We start from the raw sequence: 23,027 nt of genomic DNA, 5'->3' as shown, positions 1-23,027 counted from the left end.
ATAGGATAAATTGAAGATAAAAAGCTTATGTGAAAGAAATTCCTGATGCGAGATCCAATCAGCAAAGGCTTTCCCGAGGCCCTTATCCGAGGACCCAGAGCCAAGCAAGACAATGGCGACCTGGCTGCACCAGCACCGGGGCAGTGAGACCCCCAGGTGACCTGATACCCATAATCCTTACACTGTGCAACTGGTTATATAACAAAGACAGACACAAACCGACACCGTACATCTAAGACCACGGCCAGACACCGAAATCAGAGGTATCAGATCCCGGGCCTGTATAACCGAACCAGGACATCTGACACTGTCCCCACCTGCCGTAGCGAAGTGGCTGGACTTCCCTGTAGCCCTGATACCCCTGTGTATCATTTTTCTTAGTTGCTAGTTTTCAGTAAACTTTTAAATTGCAGTATGACATACAGAGGTGCACAAATCCTAACTGCATGGTGTCATTCATTTTCACAAAGTCAAATACACGTGTGGGACCAGCAAGCAGACACAGAACACTGCCAGCTCCCAGAAGTCCTGTGTCCCTTGCCACCCCACAGATAAGCACTGTCCCCACACCTATCAGCAGAGGTGGGTTTTCTATTTTTTTCTTTTTTAACATCCCACTATCATTCCTGAAGCGGCCAAGTTCAAGTCCTCATTGACTGTGACACCTGTAGGAGGCAGGCTGAGGACAGTTTCCCCCCTTTACAGGGATGCTAACTGAGCCTCTGCAAACGTACACAGCTAGCATGCAAAACACGGGACTCCTGCTCCCGTGCTGCTGACGGCCAAATTCTGCTCACTGCATGAAAAACGACTCAACAGTGCATGAGTCAAATGTCCACAAAAACAAACATCAAGTTTGAATGAGGCCTAATTCTACTTTTAATGAGGAAATAAAGAACTCAAATGCTAATTTAAAATAAATATCATCCTAAAAGGGTAAAAATCAAAATCTAGTATCTCACGTCTTAACTAAAAATGGATGGGGTAGAGGAAAGAAGTCAGGTTGGTAAGAGATAATGTTAGGGTTCAAATGAGGGGACAGATGGAGAAGAGACATTTAACAAAAGCACTCTCCATCTCCCTGCAAGGGTCACCTAATGTTTAAGTTTTATGAAAAACTAGACCTTCTTTCAGAATAGACCATTAAAATCTCTCTGCTGGGGGGAGGGTAGAGCTCAGTGGCAGAGGGCATGCTTAGCATGCATGAGGTCCTGAGTTCAATCCCTGGTACCTCCATAAAAGACAAACAAACCCAAACCCCTCCCTGCTTCATCCTTCCCTTCATAAAAAAACAAAGTCCCACTGCAAACCCATACAAATAACTACCAAAAGGAATAACTTTAAACTCTAGTAGACCTGTTAGCCAGGCACTTCAAACAGCCCCCTGACTGAGTTATGGGGACCCGGGGTGAGACACTTCCATCTTAGAAGCACACGTATAGTCTGATGATGATAGGAAACTCACGTGACATCCTGATAAACGTGCTTGCGGGTAAAAAGGTCAGAGCTTTGCCTGTTCAGGGCTCAGTGGACTAATATTTCAAAGTCCTAATATAGTTTTTAATTCAGCTGCTAAGTGATTTATATCAGTTTAAGCTGTATTAATTTAAAATTGTAAAAACTTTAAAACAGGTATGTGGTCTTGGAAAGAGATTCGAGAATTTTTTTTTACCTGAAAATTTGCTCTTACAGTCACAATCAACTTCAACCAGGCAGGGAATTTAGAAATAATTTTGGTAATAAATGAAGAAAGTGTATCTCCATAATCAGGTTTATGAAACTCAGCTTCATTTAAGCCGTCTATCAAAATAATGTATTCTTCTTCAGGAATTTTCTGCTCTAAAGGATAAAACAGTTTTTGTTTTAATTAAGAACTTACACATTTCTATAAGACAGCACCACCCAGTGTATTTTAATGCACAATTTAAAGTGATAAGGAAAACTAAGGAGGTTTACATATGGCAGAAAAAATGGTTTTCACAGAAGCATATTTTCTATTAACTTTGTCGTGAAAACCAGAGCACAGAGCCAAAAGAAAACCAGTTCTCACAAAACCATTTTCAGAAACATACTGTATTACCCACATCAGCAAAATCTGCCCCGTGGACATGATACAGTTAGCTGTTCAAACCCTCCTGTCCCTGGGGTGAGCTACAGCAAAGAGCACCAACACACACTGAGACAAAACTCCACCAAGGCTCTAGGTCCCCTTCCCCACCCCACCCCCCAGAGGTCCCTCCATGGATTCTGGAAGGAAAACTATAAACTCTTAAAGGGCAAAGCACCCCACCCAAGGTACACGGCCAATGGAGGCGAGAACTCTGCGTTATCAACTCCTTCCTACCAGCCTGAAGCTAGTCTCCTACTCATTAGTGCCAACGTTTTGCCTGGGGATAAGGAGAAATGATGACATACCTGTTTTAACCACCCCTCGCCCCCCAGCACCTTCTGGCAGAAGTGCTGTGTAGGCAGGTAAACCAGCTCATAAGGTGAGGAGCAAGGAGGGAGGATGGAAAACTGAAGGCCCATAATATCACTAATGCTCCTACCGTGGAGAACATCCAAGGGCAAAAAAAATCAAACAGACCCTTCTAGAAACGGCTTTAAGTTCAACTCAACTGAGCAGAGGCCCCCCGGAAAAACATGCTGGCAAGTTCCCCAAACAATCAGCTTACTCGCCTCTCTACTTAGGAGTGCAAAATCCTCAGGGGGCAGTTTCTAGAGAGCAAGTCATCTAAATAACGTTCGGTTACAAATTAGCTACTTTGGAAATGTTCAACTATGCAGTTAATTTTTACTAGAGATGTTTCATTTAAAACTACATTTGGGAAGAGGGCGAAGGAGGGATGCTGGGGAGACGGTTCTGAGGCAGGGGAGGAGAGATTCACCCACATCCTCCCTGTGCCCACCTCATTCCTACCCCTGGGCTAAGCAGATCCCCTGCACCCCTTTCTGAGGACTGTCCCGGGAGAGGGAGGTGTGAGTGGCTGCTGGGAGGTACCGTTTCTCAGGCTGGTGAGCGGTTCCAGCACTCCCCTCTTGAAGGCGGCCACTGGGTCCTGCACACAGGACCTCAGGCTCAGCATGCTCTGGAGCTGCGGTTCCTTTATCAGCAGCTCCCGGTAGGCGGCCAGCTGATGGGACCGGCAGAGCAGAGCTGCGATGCTGTGCACGAACTCGGGCACCAGGCACGTGTAGGTGTTGTCGGCCTGGCAGTAGTGGTAGGCCACCACCTGCGGGGAAACAGAGCCATGAACGTCACCTCACCCTCCTCACGTGGCTCCTTCCACACTCTCCCAACAGGGACGCCATTCTCCTGTTATCCCAGGTAACAAGCTACGCTGCTGCTATTCCCCAAGACTGAGCCGTCACTTAGCCTGACTGATTCAGTTATTCCTTCATTTTTGAAGGAACTTTGAAGTTTTCCAAGCTCTAGACAGACTTTTAGTTGCAACCACAAATCCATCTTGACAGCACTAAGATCAGCGCCAGTTACTCTGTACTGAATATTGACAGGAAGCCACTTACAACCGAGGGTCCTCGGCAACAGGGTACAGGTGGGGGAGGCGGCCTGGGTCATGGGCCTGGCTCCCAATCTCCTGCTCTCATACCAAGTGACGGAGAGCACGATGGATCTGCAGTGAGTGCAATGATACCTTTCGCTGCTTTGAGGAACTCTTTCAAGTCACTGTTTAAGATGACTAAAAGTCCACTGCCAGTGTCCTACGATACTCATTTTCATGAGTACCTTTTATTTGGAGTACTTTACCTTAATTCTGTCAAAAGCCATACTTTGCATTAAGCATCTCTAGTGTCTATTTTAAGACCCCCTTTAAATTCATTTCTCAGCAGCCAGACGAGCGAATCTCTCTCTGAAAGGCTCCCTCCGGAGCAGGCGGTTACCTTAGACGCGAGGTACTTCACTGCTTCCTCTCTTGGCCTCTGGTTCTCCGGAGTATCCGACCCAGGCCCAGAGAGTGGTTTAGCTGTGCTGGTACCGCTTGTAGAAGAACTTGGTGAAAGCAACGGCGTGAAAGGAGGATCCTGGGAGGAGTCTGAAGCTGCGGTGAAGAGAGGCTAGTTTCACTACACTGACAACAAGGGTAGGGTGGGAGACTGAATGTACTTCTTGATTGGACTCACATTATTTTAAAAGGTAATAAGTGAACGTGGTCCCAAATGCAAAGGCCCAGATGAGAACACAAGGCTCCCTTTCAGCCGTGTCTCCCACCACCCACGTCCCTCCCCGGGAGAACTGCTGTTTCTGGTTTCCTTTTTCGTATTCTTTCAGCTTTCAAAAAAAAACTTTTGTGGCTCACTTGTTTCTGTTCACCATGTTAGAGACACTTTTAAAAAAACAAGTTTATTACACATAAAATAAGTCATGAATAGTCCAGTATTTGGCTACCACATCCCACTTTAAAGTAATTTTCTATCCTTTCAGTAAATTCGATATAAAAGACAAAGGCTGCGGAGAAGCGGGCACAGAAGAATTCTGCACAGATTCCTGGCTTTTTATGCCAGAAGCCCAACCCCCTTGGTTTTTGGACCCAAAATTCCCCAGAGTACTTGATCAGGCCTCATTGCCCATATGAAGAGGAAGATAGGCCTGAAAGCTAGGGGAACACCAGGGCCGGCCGGCCGCCCGCACCCCACGTCACAGCCGCAGAGGACTGTGACAGACTGACGCCTTCAAACAGCTCTCCAGCATCTGATCACAAACCTGATACAGCAGCTGGAACCACCTGAGGAAAGGGGGAATTGATGTCTGTCCAAACAGCAATTTCCTCCACCTATCTTACATTAATGTAAGAAACGAGACAAGGGGTTAGACACGGACATACTTTTAGGTGATGAACTGGGGCTGTTGGAAGCGATCTGCCTCATGCGGCTTCCGTGGCAGCTGAGCGCCACCAACTTAGAGATGATGGCCGTCTTCCCAAAGCCCACATTTCCCACAACCACCGCTCCTCTGTTTTCCGTCAGTTCTGTGTTCCTCAAGTTTTCTTCTATCTGGTGAAAGAGCCAGTCCCTTCCCACAAACACGGAGTCTGTGGTTACGCTCGGTACTTCAAACAACAGGGGCTTCAACTAAAATGTCCTGTGGCTTGTAGGGAGCAAATCGTGCTACGAGAAAAAGAAAGATCATTATTTTAGAAAAATGTCATATGTTTATACACTAAAAAACTCAGTTTACCATTGCTTGCATATCACTTGAGCACAGCCTTCAGTTTTACCCCTAGTGATACTTACACACACACACACACACACATACACACAGACATTATCATGTTTTTAAAAGAGGTGGCTTGAATGCTGGTTATCACAGACTTCCAAAGTTTAGTGGCTGAACTCATCACAGCCACTATCACAGCAGATGCAAAGATAAATACCTTTAACTTCCTGTGCCCTACCTCCGGCCGTGTTGTGCCATGGTAACCTAATTGACGTTCGGAGGGGAGCATTTCTCTGTCCGTCTAAGTAACTCAGGTCTTCCAATTTGGTGGAGCTGGTCGCTGTAACATTAAACTGAAGTTTAGTCTCTTCAAAGTTGAGTTTAACAGCATACACAAACTACCATAAATTTATAAATTACTAAGCAATTCATTTCGGGCTTTCAACAAAATTGACTTTGGGGTGATTTTGGTTTTGTTTACCCACCCCAGTTAATTTTTCTGGCAATGTTGTTAATTGCAAAGTGGACAAAACCAAGTGCTCATTACTGAGCCAAAGTCATGTTGATAGGATTGCCAGGAGTCTGCATTATTCCTAGAAAGAGGCAAACTTCATCAAAAATTTTTCTGAAGAAACTTGACAATCAAGTGCCACTCAGTAAAGCTTCAGTACTTACTGAAAATACACAGCATGGTAACTGGTTGTCTCTGCAGCTCCAGAGAGCCTTCTGCTGTTGCTGGAATTCCAACCTTGTTAACTAAGTGAGCAGATTCTTCATGGACAATTCCACAGAGCTCAGAACACTAAAAGTCAGCTCTTGGCAGTAAAAGTAGCCATGTGGACTTTATTGGAAACAACCATATTCCTAAGCTTCAAATTTATATATATTAGTAGAATGTTATATATTATACTATATTATGTATATATGTATCTTTTAAAATTCTAAAAAATCATCACATTTACCTCTGGTCAATAGCATAGTTACTTGTTAAAAAGCATTAAGGGTCTATTCAAGCATACATAAGCTTGATTATAAAAATAATCAGAATGAAATAATTTTGTTAATTCGAGGCAAATCTTAAAAGAAAATACATGGTACATGTTTTGCCTTAAAAAAATTAAAAACCTCTTATTTACATATACAACCTAGGTCACAATGAGAGAAATCAAAATAAAATTAACCTAATTTGGTTTGTGGCTGAAATGGTCCATCATAAAGCACTGCTGATCTTAAACATATGGTTTTGTCCAGCACAATAAAATACAGACGTCATTTGAGGGCAAATGATGGGGGAGAGGGAGTCTCATTCCTGAGGCTGAGGCTTCTGAGGACTGGTGAAATCATTAGTGGGACCAAGCTTCCAGGGACAGAAGTCAAGCTGGACCGTGTGCCTGCTGAAGACCCTCGGCCACCCCACGGGCTCTGATGCAGTAGCCGACCACCGACCAGCACCACTTGCCCGACCTGGGCCCTTCCTCCTTCCCCTTCTAAGGCCTCAGTCCTTTACTCCCTCACTGTTAGCACCACCTCCTCTCACTCCTTGGTTCAATAAGCACGAGTTTGTCCACGGCCTGGCTCTGTGATGGTGCGTCCCTTCTTGCTACATTCTCCAAAGGGCAATCAACCATGTGCCCCACTCACCTTCCCAGGCCGTGGACAAACATCAACACCTTGACTTTACAACAGTGTGCACTGATGCTCTGTATCCCTTTGGTGCCTAGCCACAGCCTGTTTCCATATTCTGTACACATTTATGCCAGGACTCCACACCAATCTTTCCTATTAGAAAGATTCAGCTAACTCCTTATGCAGGATTTCCAGGTAGACCTAATTTATGGGAATCCAATGGCAACCTCTAGCTTCTCCCCAGGTCCTTCACAAGCAGAGCACATGACACTTCCTGGAAGGCTACCAGGCCACACCTCTTGCCCTGGTTCCCTACAATAATACAGCTTGGGACAGATTTCCAGGCTCCTGCCTGGGACCTGGGACTCTGCCTCAGGCCTCTGCAAACCCCTGCTCTGCACGCCTCACTGTGAATATAGCCAGGTGCTGGAGGCTGAAGTAGAAGGGGCCACCCCAGCTACCAGCCACAAGCCGGTTCAGTTCAGAGTCAGAACAGCCCTGAACACAGCCCTGCTGCTGCAGCCTCCAAAGGGTTTCCTATCTCCCTTCCTACCCTGGCCCCTTAACACACGACATTCAATCCATAATTCTAAAGGTTTAAGGAGAAAGATCTATAAATGGCATTCCAAAGAAAGCATTATTAAAAAAAAAAAAAAAAAAAAGCCCTAGATTGACACAGATGCAGGGAATGGTGAGGTTTCAAATGCCTGTTTTCAGATATCCCATCACCACAGTTTCAGCTCCAAAGTTATGCAACAGAGCAGCCTCAGCACCTCCTGACCTCTGCCTGCCTATTTTAAATATGAATAAGCTTCATTGAAATGGACCACCACTCCCAAGCAGGGCTGCAAGCTGCCAGATGCCTGCTACCTCTGCTTTCTAAGGTGTGGTCACAGCCACCAAGAGTGACCTGAGAGCACAGCAGGGACACTGCAGGTGATCCCCGCTCAGCAGAGCAGGCGACTAGGCCGACAGATTCGAGGACATTACAAGAATTAGACTCACTTCTCCTATTTAACAGTAAATGCTTTCAAATTCCTAAACACTATTCAGGGCCCAGAAAAATCAGAGGTAAAGCAATAATTTCATGCTGCAATAAACCTACTGCTAATATTGCTACAGTTAAATTAATTATACACTCACTGCACACACACATTAAGTCTAACATCTGAGTGAGAAGTACATTTTAAGATGCTGCAGGAAAGAGGGTTTTTAGGGGGAAGGGAGTTGGGGCAGAATCAGGGAGACTTGTCTAAGCTGAGCGAAGGAAAACATCTGGTTTGAAACACCATGGACCAACCTATCAAAGGTAAATGCCATTAAATCCTGGGCAATTACCAGTTAGAGTTTCAAGAAAATTGGCTGGTAATTTTGTTTGTTGGTTTCCTGTAAAACTAAACACAGTGTTCTGTGATCCACTTAGAAAGTGCCTCAAAAGAAAAAAACAGTAGTCTGAAATAGTAGAACCCAATTACCCAACCTCTGGATTATCTAAGATATTTTAAAGACTTCTCATTCTGCTTTTTAAAACTTTTTTTTAAGTGAAAGCAAGTTTATCTAGAGAGATACACATTCCATAGACAGAATATGGTCTGTCTCAGAAGGGAGACCGGCGTCATTCTGCTTTTTAATAAAGGAATTAGGTGTCTGTGTCATACATTTTGATGTGTCACATACAGGAATAACCTGACTGCAGTTTTCTAAATCAATTCCACTCCAACAAATGCTTTGACAAAGAAAATCTCTGTAGACTGAAACAAACACCAAACCTAGCCAACCTATTTTTAGAAACTTTGACCAAAAAATTTCAGTGTACTGGACAGTTAACAGTGAAGAGGCAACTCCAGTTCTTTGTAACAGGCTCAGTGATGGTAAAGGCAGACAGCCTTAGGAACCTGTTTCCATGTTCTCAGCCTCCAGGGGAAACAGGTCCCTCAGGGAAGCTGGCATCACTCTCCCTTCACCTGTGAGTTCTTACTCTGCCCTCACAGACCAAAATACTTTTCTATCAAACAGCAATTTCTCTGTGTTTACCTGGATCTTAACATGCAAACATTCCCAAGAGATCTCAGCACATGGTCCTCCTCACGTTTCTTCAATCCTTTGAACACTGTTGCCTGCTGCCCTGTTTGCAGCAGCCTGCCTTCTAATCCCTAGACAAACAGCGCTGCATGTAGTCTATAACCCGGGTCCTTCATTCCTCCCAGTGAGACTTGAAAAATCTTGCCATTCCCTTTTAACTGAGGTTCAGCTTTTTGAGGTAGGAGGGTAGGCAATAAAGAATCTACTAGGTCCCTAGCTCTTTAGCAGATACTATGACATAAGGTACTTGCCTATTTCCTTCCAAAATATGCTTTTAGTTTATATATATGCAACACGGGAGAAATGAACAAACCCATTAGGCTAGGCAGTCACTGTTCAACCCCAGAGGTAAAACCTTCCCAATTCTGCAGGAGGTCTAGTTCAAGTGCATCCGTGGATGCTAATGAATGAGCACAGCAGAAATCAGACGCCCTGCTCTATAATCACCGCTGTCTCCTGGAAACGCAGAGCTCACACCCACTGTCACTTCACGAGGCAGGAGACCGCAAAGAGCATCAAGCAGAAAACATAACCCGAAATGGGGTCCTTTTAACACTGTTAAATTAATTTATCAAAGTGTCTCCTAATTTTAAAATAGCTTCACTGAGTTGAACACAAGCTCACTATTTTGTTGAAGTCAAGAAAGCCATGAAGTCCTGGGATAATACGAATGAATCATTCATTATATCTAGGTTAAAATGGTCTAAAATGCCTTGGGTGCAACCTATTATGCCGTAGAGAGTGGGATGGTGGTGGCAGGACACAAAAGCTTCTGGAAGAACCATCACTCAATGCACATAAAGCTCTCAGTACTTCCCTCTGGCAGACACCCCAAACCCTTCTTCTGGAACAAGGCCATTTTACTTCCTCTGAAAGTGAATTAAGAGTTGTGTCTCAGAACTTTTCCATTAGGGCCATTTGTTTATCAGCTGCTTCAGAGGACTACTGTAAAACACACCCAACAACAACCAGAGTGGCCCGGCACATCCTGAGGGAGCAGTATAGAACCACAGAGAAGGCCTTTGATGTGGGAACAGAGATCCTGGGTCCACACATTAGCAGAGGAAAAATCTTAAGCAGGACGCTGGTAACCAAGAATGTTCAAAACAAGTTTCTCTTCTAAATTCAACCCAAGAGAACTGGGGTGAGCAACTCTGGATCTTAAAGCAGGCACAACAGCTCAGGTGGAGAGTTCCCTTCCCCACCCACCCCCAACTACCCTCCTGGCCTCAGGACCACCCACTGACCAGCCAGCCAGCACCAGCCACCACTCTGCTTTCTCTTGCAGCTCCAGCTGCCCCATTTCGCTAAGGCACATCTGTCCTGCCTGTTTTCATTTCCTTGATGGAGAGCTCTCGTTTCCGTTGCTTATGTTTTGAACTGTGAGCTCCCTTCTAACTGAATTATACAGAAATTGGACCTCCCATCTGTACAATAGGCCTCAATTATTAAAAAAAAAAAAAAAGTTTGAAAGTTGGATTTGAAATTCTTTAAGCGGATAGTAACAAACTCATTCTAAACAAATCCCATTTACCAAGCTGTAATGATAAAATCCTGAATTTACTTGGGCTAAAAATAACGAAAACAAGGACAGGGTTTTTGGCACTTTCTTCTCTCCTACACAAAGAGCCATACAGTCCAAATACTGGATTTAAAGAATTCCAGAGGGGAAAGATCACTTACAGACCATTAAGTGCAGCCTTGCCATTTCACAGATGGGTAGACTGAGGACTACAAAAGGTAAGTGCGTGACCCACCATCCCAAGGCTGGCTTGTGTCTGGATTAGATTCCCAAGTGAAAAGGGTGAGCAGGGGGTGCCTCAGACCGAGTGAGATCACCCTTCCAGGGAGAGGCGTGGCCTTACCTGCAACGGAGTTGGGCCGTGGCATTATTAGCGAGCTGGAGCTCTGAGAATAAGGGACCGGACCATCTCCAACTGAGGCTTCGGCTTTGGGCAGCACGCTCTCCGCTGGCCCGGGGGGCTCCTCTTCTGCCACTGGGGAGCAATTATCTGCCCTGCGATCATGAAGAACTCCCTTCTGTACCCCTAACCTTAGGCTTCCGTCCTTATTCCATTCCAAACTGGAGCCACTCCGGTCATCATTTTCGGATGAACTTGTAATTGTGGCTGAAATGAGAGACCAAAATACTTTGAAGGAAGCCAGGAATAGCTGGGGCTGAGAATTCTCTCTCTTACTCACACACCCCCCACACACACATACACACACACTGCCCTCCATGTAATCAATGGAAGGTTTTCTGGTCTGCCCAGATTTTTATCAAAGTATGTTTCACACAATGTATTTTGGTAAATTAGAAGAATGTTGCTTATCAGGGGAAATAAATTGCTTAATAATTCTACAGGGGAGGGGAGAAACTGTGATAAGAAGATAATGAAAAAGCTGTCTAAAAGTATCTGAGAGCAACAGTAAATCTGTGTAATTTGGAAATGACATATCCTCTCTTTTAACAAAGATGAATTGCTCACAAAAGATTTCGTATCTCACTAAATTCCTTTGAACCTTTAAATACTTTTCCCAAATTAACAACACTTGTGCATGGAGGGAGGGGGCAGGGCAGCACGATGGTTAATGCAGAAAAGATGCAGGAGCAAATCTATGAAAACAAAATACAATTACAAAGTTAAGCAGAAATGCAATCCTTAGAATTAAGCTTCATAATAACATCTGCTCAAGACGATCCAGAGAGGCTGACCTGACTTTATGCCTTTAGCAGCTTAGACAGGAAACCTCTACCTACCCACTGCAGGGAAAAATACAAGCATGGGAAAGGATGCATGATTGCAGAACTAAAACATAAGCTTTTCTAGGAAAGCCAGGATGGAAAAACATCTTGGCAAAAGAGGAGGAATATGATGAAGTTAAAAAGCAACACTCACCCTACAAATCTACAAACAGCCACTTCTGATTTAAAGGCGCTGAGCCGCATGTGATTCCCTGGCAAGCACAGGCCACCGTGGGCCCAATGCTGGCTGGCGTCCTTGGGAATAGGAGCCATGTCCTCTGATCCCTATTTGGATCCCAGCAGCCCAGACCCTTAAAGCAAAACTTAAACGGGAGTGCGCCAGGTCAGAGTGTATGCAGGACCCAGCTGCCCAGGTTAAACTGCTCTATCAACACGCCAGGATGACACACACTATCAGCAGGCTGGTGAGTTAGCTCCAATAGAGTCTGTTATCTAGGATCAAAGGGTCTGCAGCAGTTTGGTTTTGTTTTATTTTTACAATGTTCTTTATGGTTTAGAAGCAAAGACAAAACAATTTCCTCACTGTGACGTGACCACAGGGCATCCTGTCACATTCCTGAAACTATCTTTGCTCCTGCTGCCCCAGCCTGGACTTACTATCCACTGCTCATGTCCCTGCTTAAAAACCCCTCCTACAAGCTGAAGCCTCCTTAAAGCGTCTGTCAGGAGCTGATCTCTTCCTTTTCTGAGCAGCACAGAGCCTGGCACATACCCAGGGCTCAGTAAATGTTTGCTTTTTCAATGAAGGAGAGGAGCAAATGAACAAACTTCAGGGACACAACGCTTAATCTCACTGTTACTGGTTCAGGATTGTGGGTATTACGTCCCCAACGGAGTGTAGGTTGATCTGGGACAGGCCCGTCACACTCTTTGGGTATCTGTCATTACTCTCTGCATTTCCAAGTTCTCTATCAGGAGTGTTAATACTAGTCTGTCTGTCTGTTTGGAATCAACCACAGCCTTCATTGCATGTTTTCTCAAATGGTTCATTCACAGGAGCCTAAGTGTATGAGGTATGACTCTTTCCATCCTAAAAATGCTGGCGGTGGTAAGAGCAGCAGCTAATACGTATTGAAGGTCACTATGTGTCAGACTGTGCTGAGGGCTTCACAAGAATACTCTTTAAGTTATTAATGAGATTATTGCTTATAAATGGTAATGAGTTATGAACAATCAGCCTGTTAATAAGTTGTGATTGTGTTATGAACTGTCGTTTCCAAGTCCAGCCAGGACTCAGGGTGCTTTCCTTTGGGCATGCTTTAATTAGTTAGGTTCCCGGGCTACCCTAACGTCTAAGTTACAGAAATAGTTCCAGGCTGGGGGTAGGGTGACAGGCTAGGTTTTCATGCAGTGGCTGTTTTATTTGGGGGCACATATTCTTAAGGTGAAAAACAGAAGTCACAGTTTCGTTTTTGCTCATTTGCTCTCCCTAAGGGCTTTGCACTTCAGAATCAAATCCCAAAGGACCTGATCTTAACCCAGACCTCAAGCAGTGGGAGCAGGAACTGGGACTTCCCTAATTCCTGTTACAGGTGACAGCACTGGAAGTAGGACTTACAGGACCCAAGCAGCAGCTGAGCAGGGACAGCCGGGCCAGGGCTCCTGGGTTGCAGGGACAGGCCGGAGGACTGGTTCTCACTGCACAGCCACAAGCGCCCAGGCCCCGATGAAGGACACCGTTCAGGTCCTGGCAGTGAGAGGGAGCAAAGTTGGGGGTGGGGGGTGGAAGGCCCCCAGCGGCAGGAACAGTAGCTGGGAACAGCAGTCCCAGACAAGCCGCCACTTCAAAAGAAGGATATTATGAGTCTATAATATGTTTGTAAGTGTAAGCGTCTCCAAGGTGAGAAGCCCTGAAGCCATAGGCCCTCCCACCAAGATGTCCCACTGAGACTGACCCCTCACAACACTCTCCCTGGGGTCCAATACCAGACCCAGCCGTCTGGCCTGAAGCCCAGGCAGTGAACTTTCATCTCAGTTCAGGTACAATCAAGCCCCGAAGCAGGTCCACTGGGGCAGATAAAGGCGCCCGTTTCCCCACACAACCTAAGAAGCACACCAAATAGGGCAGCTCCATCCTCTCCAAGGAAAGGAAAGTAGTTCTTACAACAAATGACAGGCTATCCAAAAATACCTGTTTTTCTTCCAGGTTAACAGAAATAAACTAATTAAGTTAACCCAGTCACCTTCAAGTTAACATACACACACACCCCCCACCACCTAGGGCAACATTCTAACTCAGATGATTTGTTTGTTTTAAAAAGCTCTGAAAAATAAGTACCACTTGACATTTTCCAGAGACTAGGTAATCTTGAAAGCTCCCTAACAACTCAAAAATTCTAACATCTTACTCCTTCAATTCATATAAATGCCAGTGTTTGTCAATTAAGACTTGCCATCATCACTCAGATGGGGTCTCAACTGTTCTGCTGACATGCAGGATTCTGTAAAATGAGTGACTTATCAGGCCTTAAGTTTTGTCAAGCTGTGAGGTTAGGCTTGACAAGTCAGTATGAAATGAGGTTTGGTACTGCTCCTTGTGCTAGTTCTGAACTCACATGTGCTGGTTCTGAATTCCATGTAATCTGAAAATTCCACTTAGCTAGAGACGGAGGGTTAATTCCCTCTGCAGTAACAGCACATTTAACCAGACCTACTAGTGCACAGGGCAATACTATTTCCAAAGCACTTTCCAAATATACTAGGACAAATACATGATCACTACAGCATGTGAGAAGAGGTGGAAAGGCTCAGAATCATCAACCCCACTTTATAAATACGGAAACGCACGCGGGAGAAACTGATCACACACACACAGTGAGCCGTACGTCTGACACCAGTCCTGACTGCATACGCAGTGTGTATTAAAACTTCCTTTGCCTTGCACAGTTCTCAGCACATAAAAGGAGTTCTTTAAGTATCTGTGGCTAAAAAGTATTTGGCAGTTCATGAAGTCTGCCTTGTTAAGAAGAGCAGCCCCTGGGCAGGGGCTGGTGGAGAGAGCCAAGTTGTGGGCTCAGAGCAGCCAAGAGGGAGTCACCGGCCAACAGGGGGAGGCAGGGAGAGAGGCCCACTCAGTCATTATACATTTTGCTATTATAAGGCGCTGCAATAGAACCATTCCATCTACTTCCCAACTTCCCCTCAACCCCTCTTTGCCTATTGAAGGTTCTCTCATGTGTTGAATGTTCATTAAAAATAGAATTAAAAAAACAAAACAAAACAATAGAGTCCAGCGCCCAATAAGTAGTTTGGTGGGATCTAAATCAAATTGTAGGTTTAAAAAAACATTAAGAAGTAAATTAAATGGACTACCTCCAGAACTGTTTAGGAACTGAGGGCCATTGATATCAAACATATACATAGAGCTAAATTCTTCTCTCTCTGAGCTGTGGAACAGACCACAGGTGAAAAGTGCGAGGGGCCTGGGTTCAAACTGGCTTCTCCCCTTTTGAGGAACTGTGGGGGGGCATGTCTCTCTGGGCCCAGGACTAGGAATGGGCACATTTTTGTCTTTACCTTACAAACATCTTCTTGGGTGTTTGATAGTACTTCTGTCTTTATACTGCCTACTAGGGATCTTAAAACTTCCTGCTCACTTATAAACAAAATTAGTAAAATCTCATGCACCTAACTCCTGACTTCATCTTTTCTCTCATTTTTATTTCCTTTCCCCAACTCACACCTTTCCTGAAAAAGAAAAATCTTGTTTTGCTAAATATCTATGAGCATTTCAGATCCACTGAGGAGGGATTAAGTGTCAGTAAGTAAGTACCCCTAGGAAATAAGAACAGCAACAGTGGCCAACGTGAGTATTACAACAGTGCTCACTGTGCATGGGCCTAAGCCCACACGGCACCTCACTCAGCACTCCTAACAGCCCTGTGGGCAAGGAAGCCCCAGCGCACCTGAAGCCCTGCTGCGCTCGAGAGATGCTCCACACTGTTCAGTCGCACCACACTGTTAGAAAACTTTGAGCTTGCCTTCCAATACGTGTATTTATAAACTATGTACATGCACTACTCTAATGTATTGTAACACAAAACATACACAAAAACATACATTTTGAAAGGATTTTTAAACACCCCCAAACTGAAATTTTCTTCAAGCACTCCACACATCGTCTTGCATTCCCTGTTTTCAAAGCCAGGGCTCTGTGAAGAGAGTCCTGGGTTGTGGAGGAAGTCTGACAGAAGGACAGAGATCGAGTGCCTCCTGGACCCTGAGTCCCCAGGACTGGTTTCCTCCCCCACACAACTGAAGGAAAATAAAGTAGCCCTGGAAAAAACCAAACAAACATCTCTGAACTTCTACATCCAGTTTAATGGTTGACAGGAGGAGTTTAAACGTTAAAACACTGGGCCAGTGAATTAAAGGTCAAACAAGAAAGAAACAGAAGAATGGCTGCTGAGGAAAGTGGGAGAAGGGAAGTGAAGAAGGGAAATCCAACTCCCGCAGGCACGCCTCCTTTGACCTGACAGCATAAAGGTCACTGAAAACTATGGAAAGCAGGGGAAGTCGATGAGAGCAGGAATGATCAGAGCCACACATCCAGGAAGCCACGTGACCACAGCCCGGTTCCCTGGACCCAACAAATGCAGGCCCTCCCCTCCTCCTCTGTGCTCCCACCTCCCTTGGGTCGGGCTGCCGTGCTGTCCTCTGGAGCTCCTGGAGCGACAAAGGGCACGACTACAGGGATAAAACCAGTCCTGCATGGAAACTTCTGCCCAGAAATGCCAGACAGTGCTTCTCTCCACCCCACCTACTTGCTCACAGATGGCAGGGAGCAAAGTCTGAGGCTCACTCGCGGGTGCCTGCTCTTGCCTGGCTCAGCCTGGGAAGGAGAGGGTGCAGGAAGGGCGGCCTGAATCACCTGGTTCCAGAGGACTTTCTGGCTTCTCCTGCCACTCCACCTGGCCAGCAGCTTGTGGCTCCTCCAGCCAGCCCTGTGTCACCCCCGTAGTGCCGTGCTCCTTCTGGCCGGGCACAGGGGCCCTGTGCTTTGGTGTGTAACAGACAGATCTCTGTCCCAAACCTCCAGCTCAGCGCTCACCGCATTGCGCAAGGCGTGCTCTGTTATGACACGCAGCAAGGCTGGGGACCTGAGCCACAGCCACGTGGTCACAGCAGCGCTCAGCAGGCCTCTGGCTGTGGAGACACCTGAAGGGGCAGCTGGGGCAGGGCTGTGGGGGAGGGGAGGACAGGCCTTCGGATTTCAACAGCATGAAATTTTCTAGCAATAGCTCATGACACAGTGCTTTGGTAAGGCGTCATATGTTCTGTACACCAAAGACCTAGACGGGGGAACTTCTGACTTAGTCCAATGACTCCACAGAGTTCCAGACTCTTCCAAAAAAAAGAGCGTAAGGCACTATTAGTAATTGGCATTATTATGCACCTACAGCATACACCTTCCATCAGAGGTGTCAATCACTATCATGTTTGAACCCCTTTTCAGCAACTGACAACTTGCCCAAGTCTCCAAGGGCAGGGGATCATTCCTGCTCCACAGGCAGACAAGTTAAAGAAGACACTGTGCCTATCTCTACCGTCCCCATTCTGAGCACACTTGCTTCTGGTACATGGTCGGTGCCAATAAATGCTTCAGACAGAGCAGCCAGAAGAATCCAACCACGGTCTGAAAACAAGTATGGCAGGAGGTCTGCTAGCCTGAATCATCACTGGAGACTTCATTCTCACACTAAGTACGTTACCGAATTATATATGTAAAGGCAAATTCTCCTCCACCCAAGAGATTTTAAAAAAGCTTCCATAATTAAGGATGATTTTTTAAATTGCAGGCAATGTAGCAAAATGCATATTAACACAGATTTCAAACACTCTAAATAGTTATTACCAAATCAATTTCAAAGCACTTCAATTTAGTAGCGAGCAGGGCAATACAGGTGGCAACAAAGCAGTATTAGCATAAAATCCAAAGGGCAGGATTTACAACAAGTTAGAAACGAAAATAAGACAATTAATTCCTCTTTGTATGCCTCTCTCTGCAGCCGATCATCTCCCTTGGGACACATAGTCCAGGAAGTAAAAGGTCTAAAGGTACCTCTGGAATCACTCTCATTTTACAAGCCGAGGAGGGCACAGGAGACACGAGAAGATAAAAGTCAGCCCGTACTAACTTTCTTTTATATGCTAAGCCACTGGACAGAAAAAACAAGTATTATCAAACTCCAGCAAGCACCAGCAGGACACTAATCAAGTGTCCGGTATTTCACCGCAAGCCACTTTTGCAGGAGCCATAGCCATGTTTCTGTGAAGGTATTCCCCCATCTAAATTTATACCTGCCTCCCAGCTTCAAAGTGAGCAGGAAGAGAGCTAAGTAAGATAAGCTCACCTCCTCCGTCCCCCAAAGAAAGGGAAGTGGAGCGGCAGCAGGGAGCACCCGTGTTCCTGCTTTGCTCTTTTCAAATTCTGAGCACTTAATCATCCTGAAAGCTACCTGGCCTGGTGGAATGTGGTGGCTCAGGCATGGAGGAGCAGGGCAGGTGGAGGACACATCTGCTCTGTCTGGGAGACACGCCTGATGCCCAGTGCCGGAGATGGCGGGGTGAGATGCCTGTCCGCTCGGAATCCCCTCCCCTCCCCTCACTCCACAGGGCTGTCCTAACACCAGCTCTCTAAAGGAAACACATGCAGCACACTACAGAAGTGATCTGGAGATTACAAATGTCAGCATGTATGAGCAGATGGCAGAGAAAGGAAATGGAAGGGTGGCTGACTTTAACAGCCTCTCTCTCTGCCAGAATTTTTTAAATTGCTACCTGTAAACCCTTCTCCTGGCATGTCCATCATTAATGGATAGGAAGGATTTATTTTAAATCTTGACAGGAAAGGTGAGCTTTGTTTCTCCTCATCCAATATCTATCCTGTTTCTTCCTCAACAGAGAAAAAGCCCATTTCTTTGAAGCAAATACACACACACACAAAATACTGATCACGGTAAGGACATAAACAAAAACTCAACAGTATGTTTATGTCCAAAAGTGCTTTAAAGCCCACTATTTTCAGTGATGTTTTTTTTTCTTAATCAGATTGTTTTTCACACAGACTCCAATGCACAGGCATAGAGGTATACGCTGTTTCATCGCACTTGGCAGAAATTGTTTTTGTTTTTTTTTTTTCAAATTGAAGGTTTGGGGCAACCCTGCATCAACCAAGCCTATTGGCGCCATTTTTCCAACAGCATTTGCTCACTTCGTATCTGTTACATTTTGGTAATTCTTGAAATATTTCAAACCCTCCACCAGCAAAAAGATTACATACAACCCTACAAATAGCTGAAGGCACAGATGGTGGTCAACATTTTTTAGTAATAAGTGCTTTTTTAATTAAGATATGTACTTTTTTTTAGACATAATGCTACTGCACACTTAATAGATCAGAGTACAGTGTCAAAAGCTCTTACATGTACTGGGAAACCAGAAATGTCATGTGATTCGGTTTATCGTAGTATTTGCTTTATTGCAGGGGTCTGGAACCGAACCTGCAATATGCTGAAGTCGGCCTGGGCTTCATTTTTCTCTAAGCTGAGATTAATGCGGTCTCCAATTTCCATTCATAACAGTTGAAAGCAAGTGACATTCAAGGGAGTGTCACTAAGAAAAAATGTTTTCTCCGTCATGGAGGAAATACCTTTAAATGCTACTTCTCCATAAAGTTTTCCTTTTCAAAGCAAGTAATTGAAAAGCTGCTTTAAGGTAAATGAGTACAGCTGACATCATGTTTAGGTTTTCACATTGCAAATTTGAAAAATCAGACATTAGCTTCTAAGTACTGCCAATGATCTTACATGCAAAGAGTAGGGAATTTTACTTTAAAAAAAAAAAAGATATTCGTAGGGAATTCAGTTAATCTCATCCAGCTTGGACAGTATTTCTCCATGACAGAATTATTAAACTTCTAAAGACATTTACGTTGGAAGAACTAGGACTTCCTGAAATAGGATGAAGTGGGCCTCTCCTCTGCATAACACAGTAATGGGGGGGGGGGGGCTCCGCTGAGCCTCGGCCTCCACAGAGAAAGACTGGAAGGGGCCCAGTAAATTCTTCTGATGGTTGTTAGCCTGCCCGTTCTCCTAAGCAGTTCCAAAAGGAAAACTCTGTTCCCCTGCAATGTATCAAAACTAGTAGAAACAATGCAGGCAGGGCGCTCTCGGGCAGCCCAAGAAGGCTGCCTGGACATATGGGGACACAAGCTTCCCTTCACGGCATCTGTTGGGCAAAAATATTTAGATTGAATAGAATTAGCATGATGGAAGTCAGCTTAAATAGTAAGGGGGAGGCCCAGGAATTTTCGAGGATAGGTTAGCACCGTTTGAAATTTCCCCTAAATAAACGGTGCTAATACTGTACATGGAACTCTGGTCTAAGCCCTGGATGGGAGCCCATGCTTCCCCAAAGCCTGAAATGCCGGGGCAGCTGCGAGCTCTTCGCACCAGCCCACCCCCAGCCTCTGCCGCTCCGACCCGAGCTCCATGGGTCGACAAATCTGTCACAACCTAAAATGGAAAATTAAATGGAAAGCCTCTTCCTCTCTTCTCCAGGGCCTGTGTAGTTTGGAACATGAATCTTACCCAGCCTGTTTTATAAGCAGCTGCCAACCCTTCCAAAGCAGGAAGCCAAGATATCTCACCTTCATCTCTGCTCACTGGGATCATTGTGTTCTTGAATATTTTACTCTGCTAAACAGTTAAGATGCACAAAGCTTGCCATTCCCAGGCTACATCTTACAAAAACAGGGGTGTTCTCCAGGTACAAAAAGTACAGGCCCCACCTCCAGCAACCACAGAACCGTAACTGAGTCACAAGTCCCTGCTCCCCAAAGAGCGATGGGGCCTCCATGCCCAGGACTGACCCAGGAGGAAGCTCTCCCCTTCCTCTGCCCCACCATGCCCGCCTCTTCAAAGAGCTGTGGCTACAGTCTGCCTGGGGAGGAAATGCCTGCTTTTTCCCCTTCTCCTCCCTACCACACCTCCAATGTGTTCCTTGGCAACACGTTCTAATTCTGCAGGTCACTGAAGGAGAGAGAACAGACGAACACTGTCACCAGCACACTGTGCCCTTTCCAGCCACCTACAGTCCTCGCTCCCTGCAGGAGATGTGCTAACTAGGCATGAAGCACCATCTCATGAAGCAAGGGGTGTGGGAGGGTGGTCTTCCCTGAAAGAGGGACTTTCGAACCACTTCCTCCTCAATTGTTATCATTTTTCACATTCAGCTGCGTCGAGAACATGTTGACTTGAGCCAAGGAATGAAGGGCAGCCTCAGTAACATGAAATATGTCATTTGACTTTAGCAAGACACAACTTAAAACACAGGTGACATTAAAAATTTTGACTATGCCAACTTGGAATGGGAATCCCACATGGTTTTTTCAGAAACCGTCTAAACCATTGCCTCCTTTAGTGCAACTCGTAATAGCAACAGTTCTCTTTCCTTTGTAGGAGCCCAGGAGATAGAGGAATGTAGATGAGACCCACCCTGCCCCAACCACATGGAGACAAAAGTAAATAATATAACAAGAATAAGTTAAAAGAAAATATTGAGACACTATGGAGAGAGCATGTAATGGGGGACTAACCAGCCTGGGCTCGGCTGGGACTGTATTCAGTCAGGTACTAATTAATAACCTCAATATTCCTGCAGCTCAGTCATTCATTGACAAACCAGAAAATTTCTTTTCCCTCTTTAGAACACTTTTAAAATTGCAGCACCAACTCTCAGTAAGAGAAAGAGACAGAGTAAGAACGAACTAATGAATGAATGAATGAGGGTACTTTTCTGTCATTGAAAAGGTTTCTATTAAAACAAGAAACTGGCTTGGTTGTAATCAGAGGCAGGCAATGCCAGAACACAGAATGAAAAGGAAAAGGCTATCCAAAAAAATGTGTAGCCCAGGCCAGCTTCTTGAAGACAGACAGACTCTGTGGAGGAGAGGACATTTCAGAAGAGCTAAGAAGGCTACAAAGAAAGTCAACTGGCTATCACAGAATTGATGCCAGAGATCTCTCAGTGGTGGACGGCTCAGAGAGGGATGGGCATGAAAACAGAAGTAACACTGGGGAAAATCTGTTAGGAGAAACAGCAGGTGGAAAGGTAGAGAGAGGCGAGAATGGGAAATTAGCAGAGTAAGCTCACTGCACGGGCTTGAAGCCAAGCAAAAAGAATTCAAATCTGCTACAAAACCTCAACCCACCATTCATATGAAATGTCCAGAATGAGCTGATCTACAGGGACAGAAAGCAGACGGCCAGTTGAGTCAGGCTAGGGTGTGGGGGGAAATAAATCGTGACTGCTCATGGGTACAGGGTTTCTTCTTGGGGTGGCAAAACTGTTCTGAAATCAGATGGTGGTGATGACTGCACAACTCTGAATACAACACAAACCACTCGATGGTTTAAATGGGAGAATATTATGGTGGGCTACTTGTATCTCAGTAAGACAAATATGACACAAATGAAACAAAACCCCACTGAAGATCCTGATCCAAGTAAGAACTCAGGGAAGAGGCCTTTCCTCAGGCAGAGGGACCCTCACAAAGCTGTGGGGCGGCCACACCAGGGAGCCCGCAACCCAGTCCCAGAAACCTCACAGCTCTTCTGTGATAATCTCCAAAACACAAACTGGATGAACCTGCAGCTTGGATTGTCAAATGACACTTGAAGGAAACTGCACATTACAAAAGAAAATAAAGAGCTCTGACGTCACTGCACTTGGTTACCTATTAATGTGGACGGGAGTGGGGCTCAGTCCGTAAGAAAACATAAAATATCCCTCAAACACAGGTGCGTCACTCAGCCACGGGGAGGAGCTGAGCTGTGCAGGACAGCACCCGTGTTAGAGTGCGGCCGGGTCTCAGCGCACGGGAGGCTGAGCGAGTGACCTGAAAGGCACCAGGCTGCAGGCTGAGACACACAGGCACCCAGGCCCACCTGCAGAAACCCAAACACACTCTGTCCAGGGCAGGATGTAAAAACAAGGGCTCTTCAATTCCCTGGTTGATTCTAATCAGAAACTACTGAACTAATCAGAATCCTTACTTTTTAAAATTTAAATGTATTATTTTAATTTAGAATGCTATTTTTTTTATTGAAGTATAGTCACTTTACAACGTTGTGTTAATTTCTGATGTACGGCATCATGTTTGTTATACATATACAAAATCCTTGCTTCTGACTTCCTTTGAGAAGGAAAGAAGTATGCAAAGAACTCAATTCAATATTGCTCAAGTCACCCAGCCAAGCAGCCTTAGAGTCAGGGGTACCCTGCATCCCCAGAAGACACTCAGCACAACAACACTGCGTAGGTATGGTTTCCTTAGAAAATCCTGGCCTCCGAACAGTGGTCAGATGCCATTAT

At 45.3% G+C, this 23,027-nt stretch overlaps 1 protein-coding gene across 1 annotated transcript in view; it reads right to left on the bottom strand.

Annotated features, from left to right (window-relative positions):
- Positions 1-23,027, bottom strand: part of TANC1 (tetratricopeptide repeat, ankyrin repeat and coiled-coil containing 1) — a 157,153-nt gene that overhangs the window by 43,203 nt on the left and 90,923 nt on the right. The window contains 7 exon segments of the mRNA XM_014552424.2: positions 1,673-1,839; positions 3,002-3,233; positions 3,904-4,061; positions 4,845-5,091; positions 5,093-5,127; positions 5,415-5,516; positions 10,750-11,013. Coding sequence (XP_014407910.2) covers positions 1,673-1,839; positions 3,002-3,233; positions 3,904-4,061; positions 4,845-5,091; positions 5,093-5,127; positions 5,415-5,516; positions 10,750-11,013 — 1,205 coding nt within the window.

Source organism: Camelus ferus, chromosome 5 (genome assembly GCF_009834535.1).
Source record: "Camelus ferus isolate YT-003-E chromosome 5, BCGSAC_Cfer_1.0, whole genome shotgun sequence".
Lineage (NCBI taxonomy): Eukaryota > Metazoa > Chordata > Mammalia > Artiodactyla > Camelidae > Camelus > Camelus ferus.
Note: the sequence above shows the minus strand (reverse complement) of the source record. Positions and strands in the feature narration are given on the sequence as shown.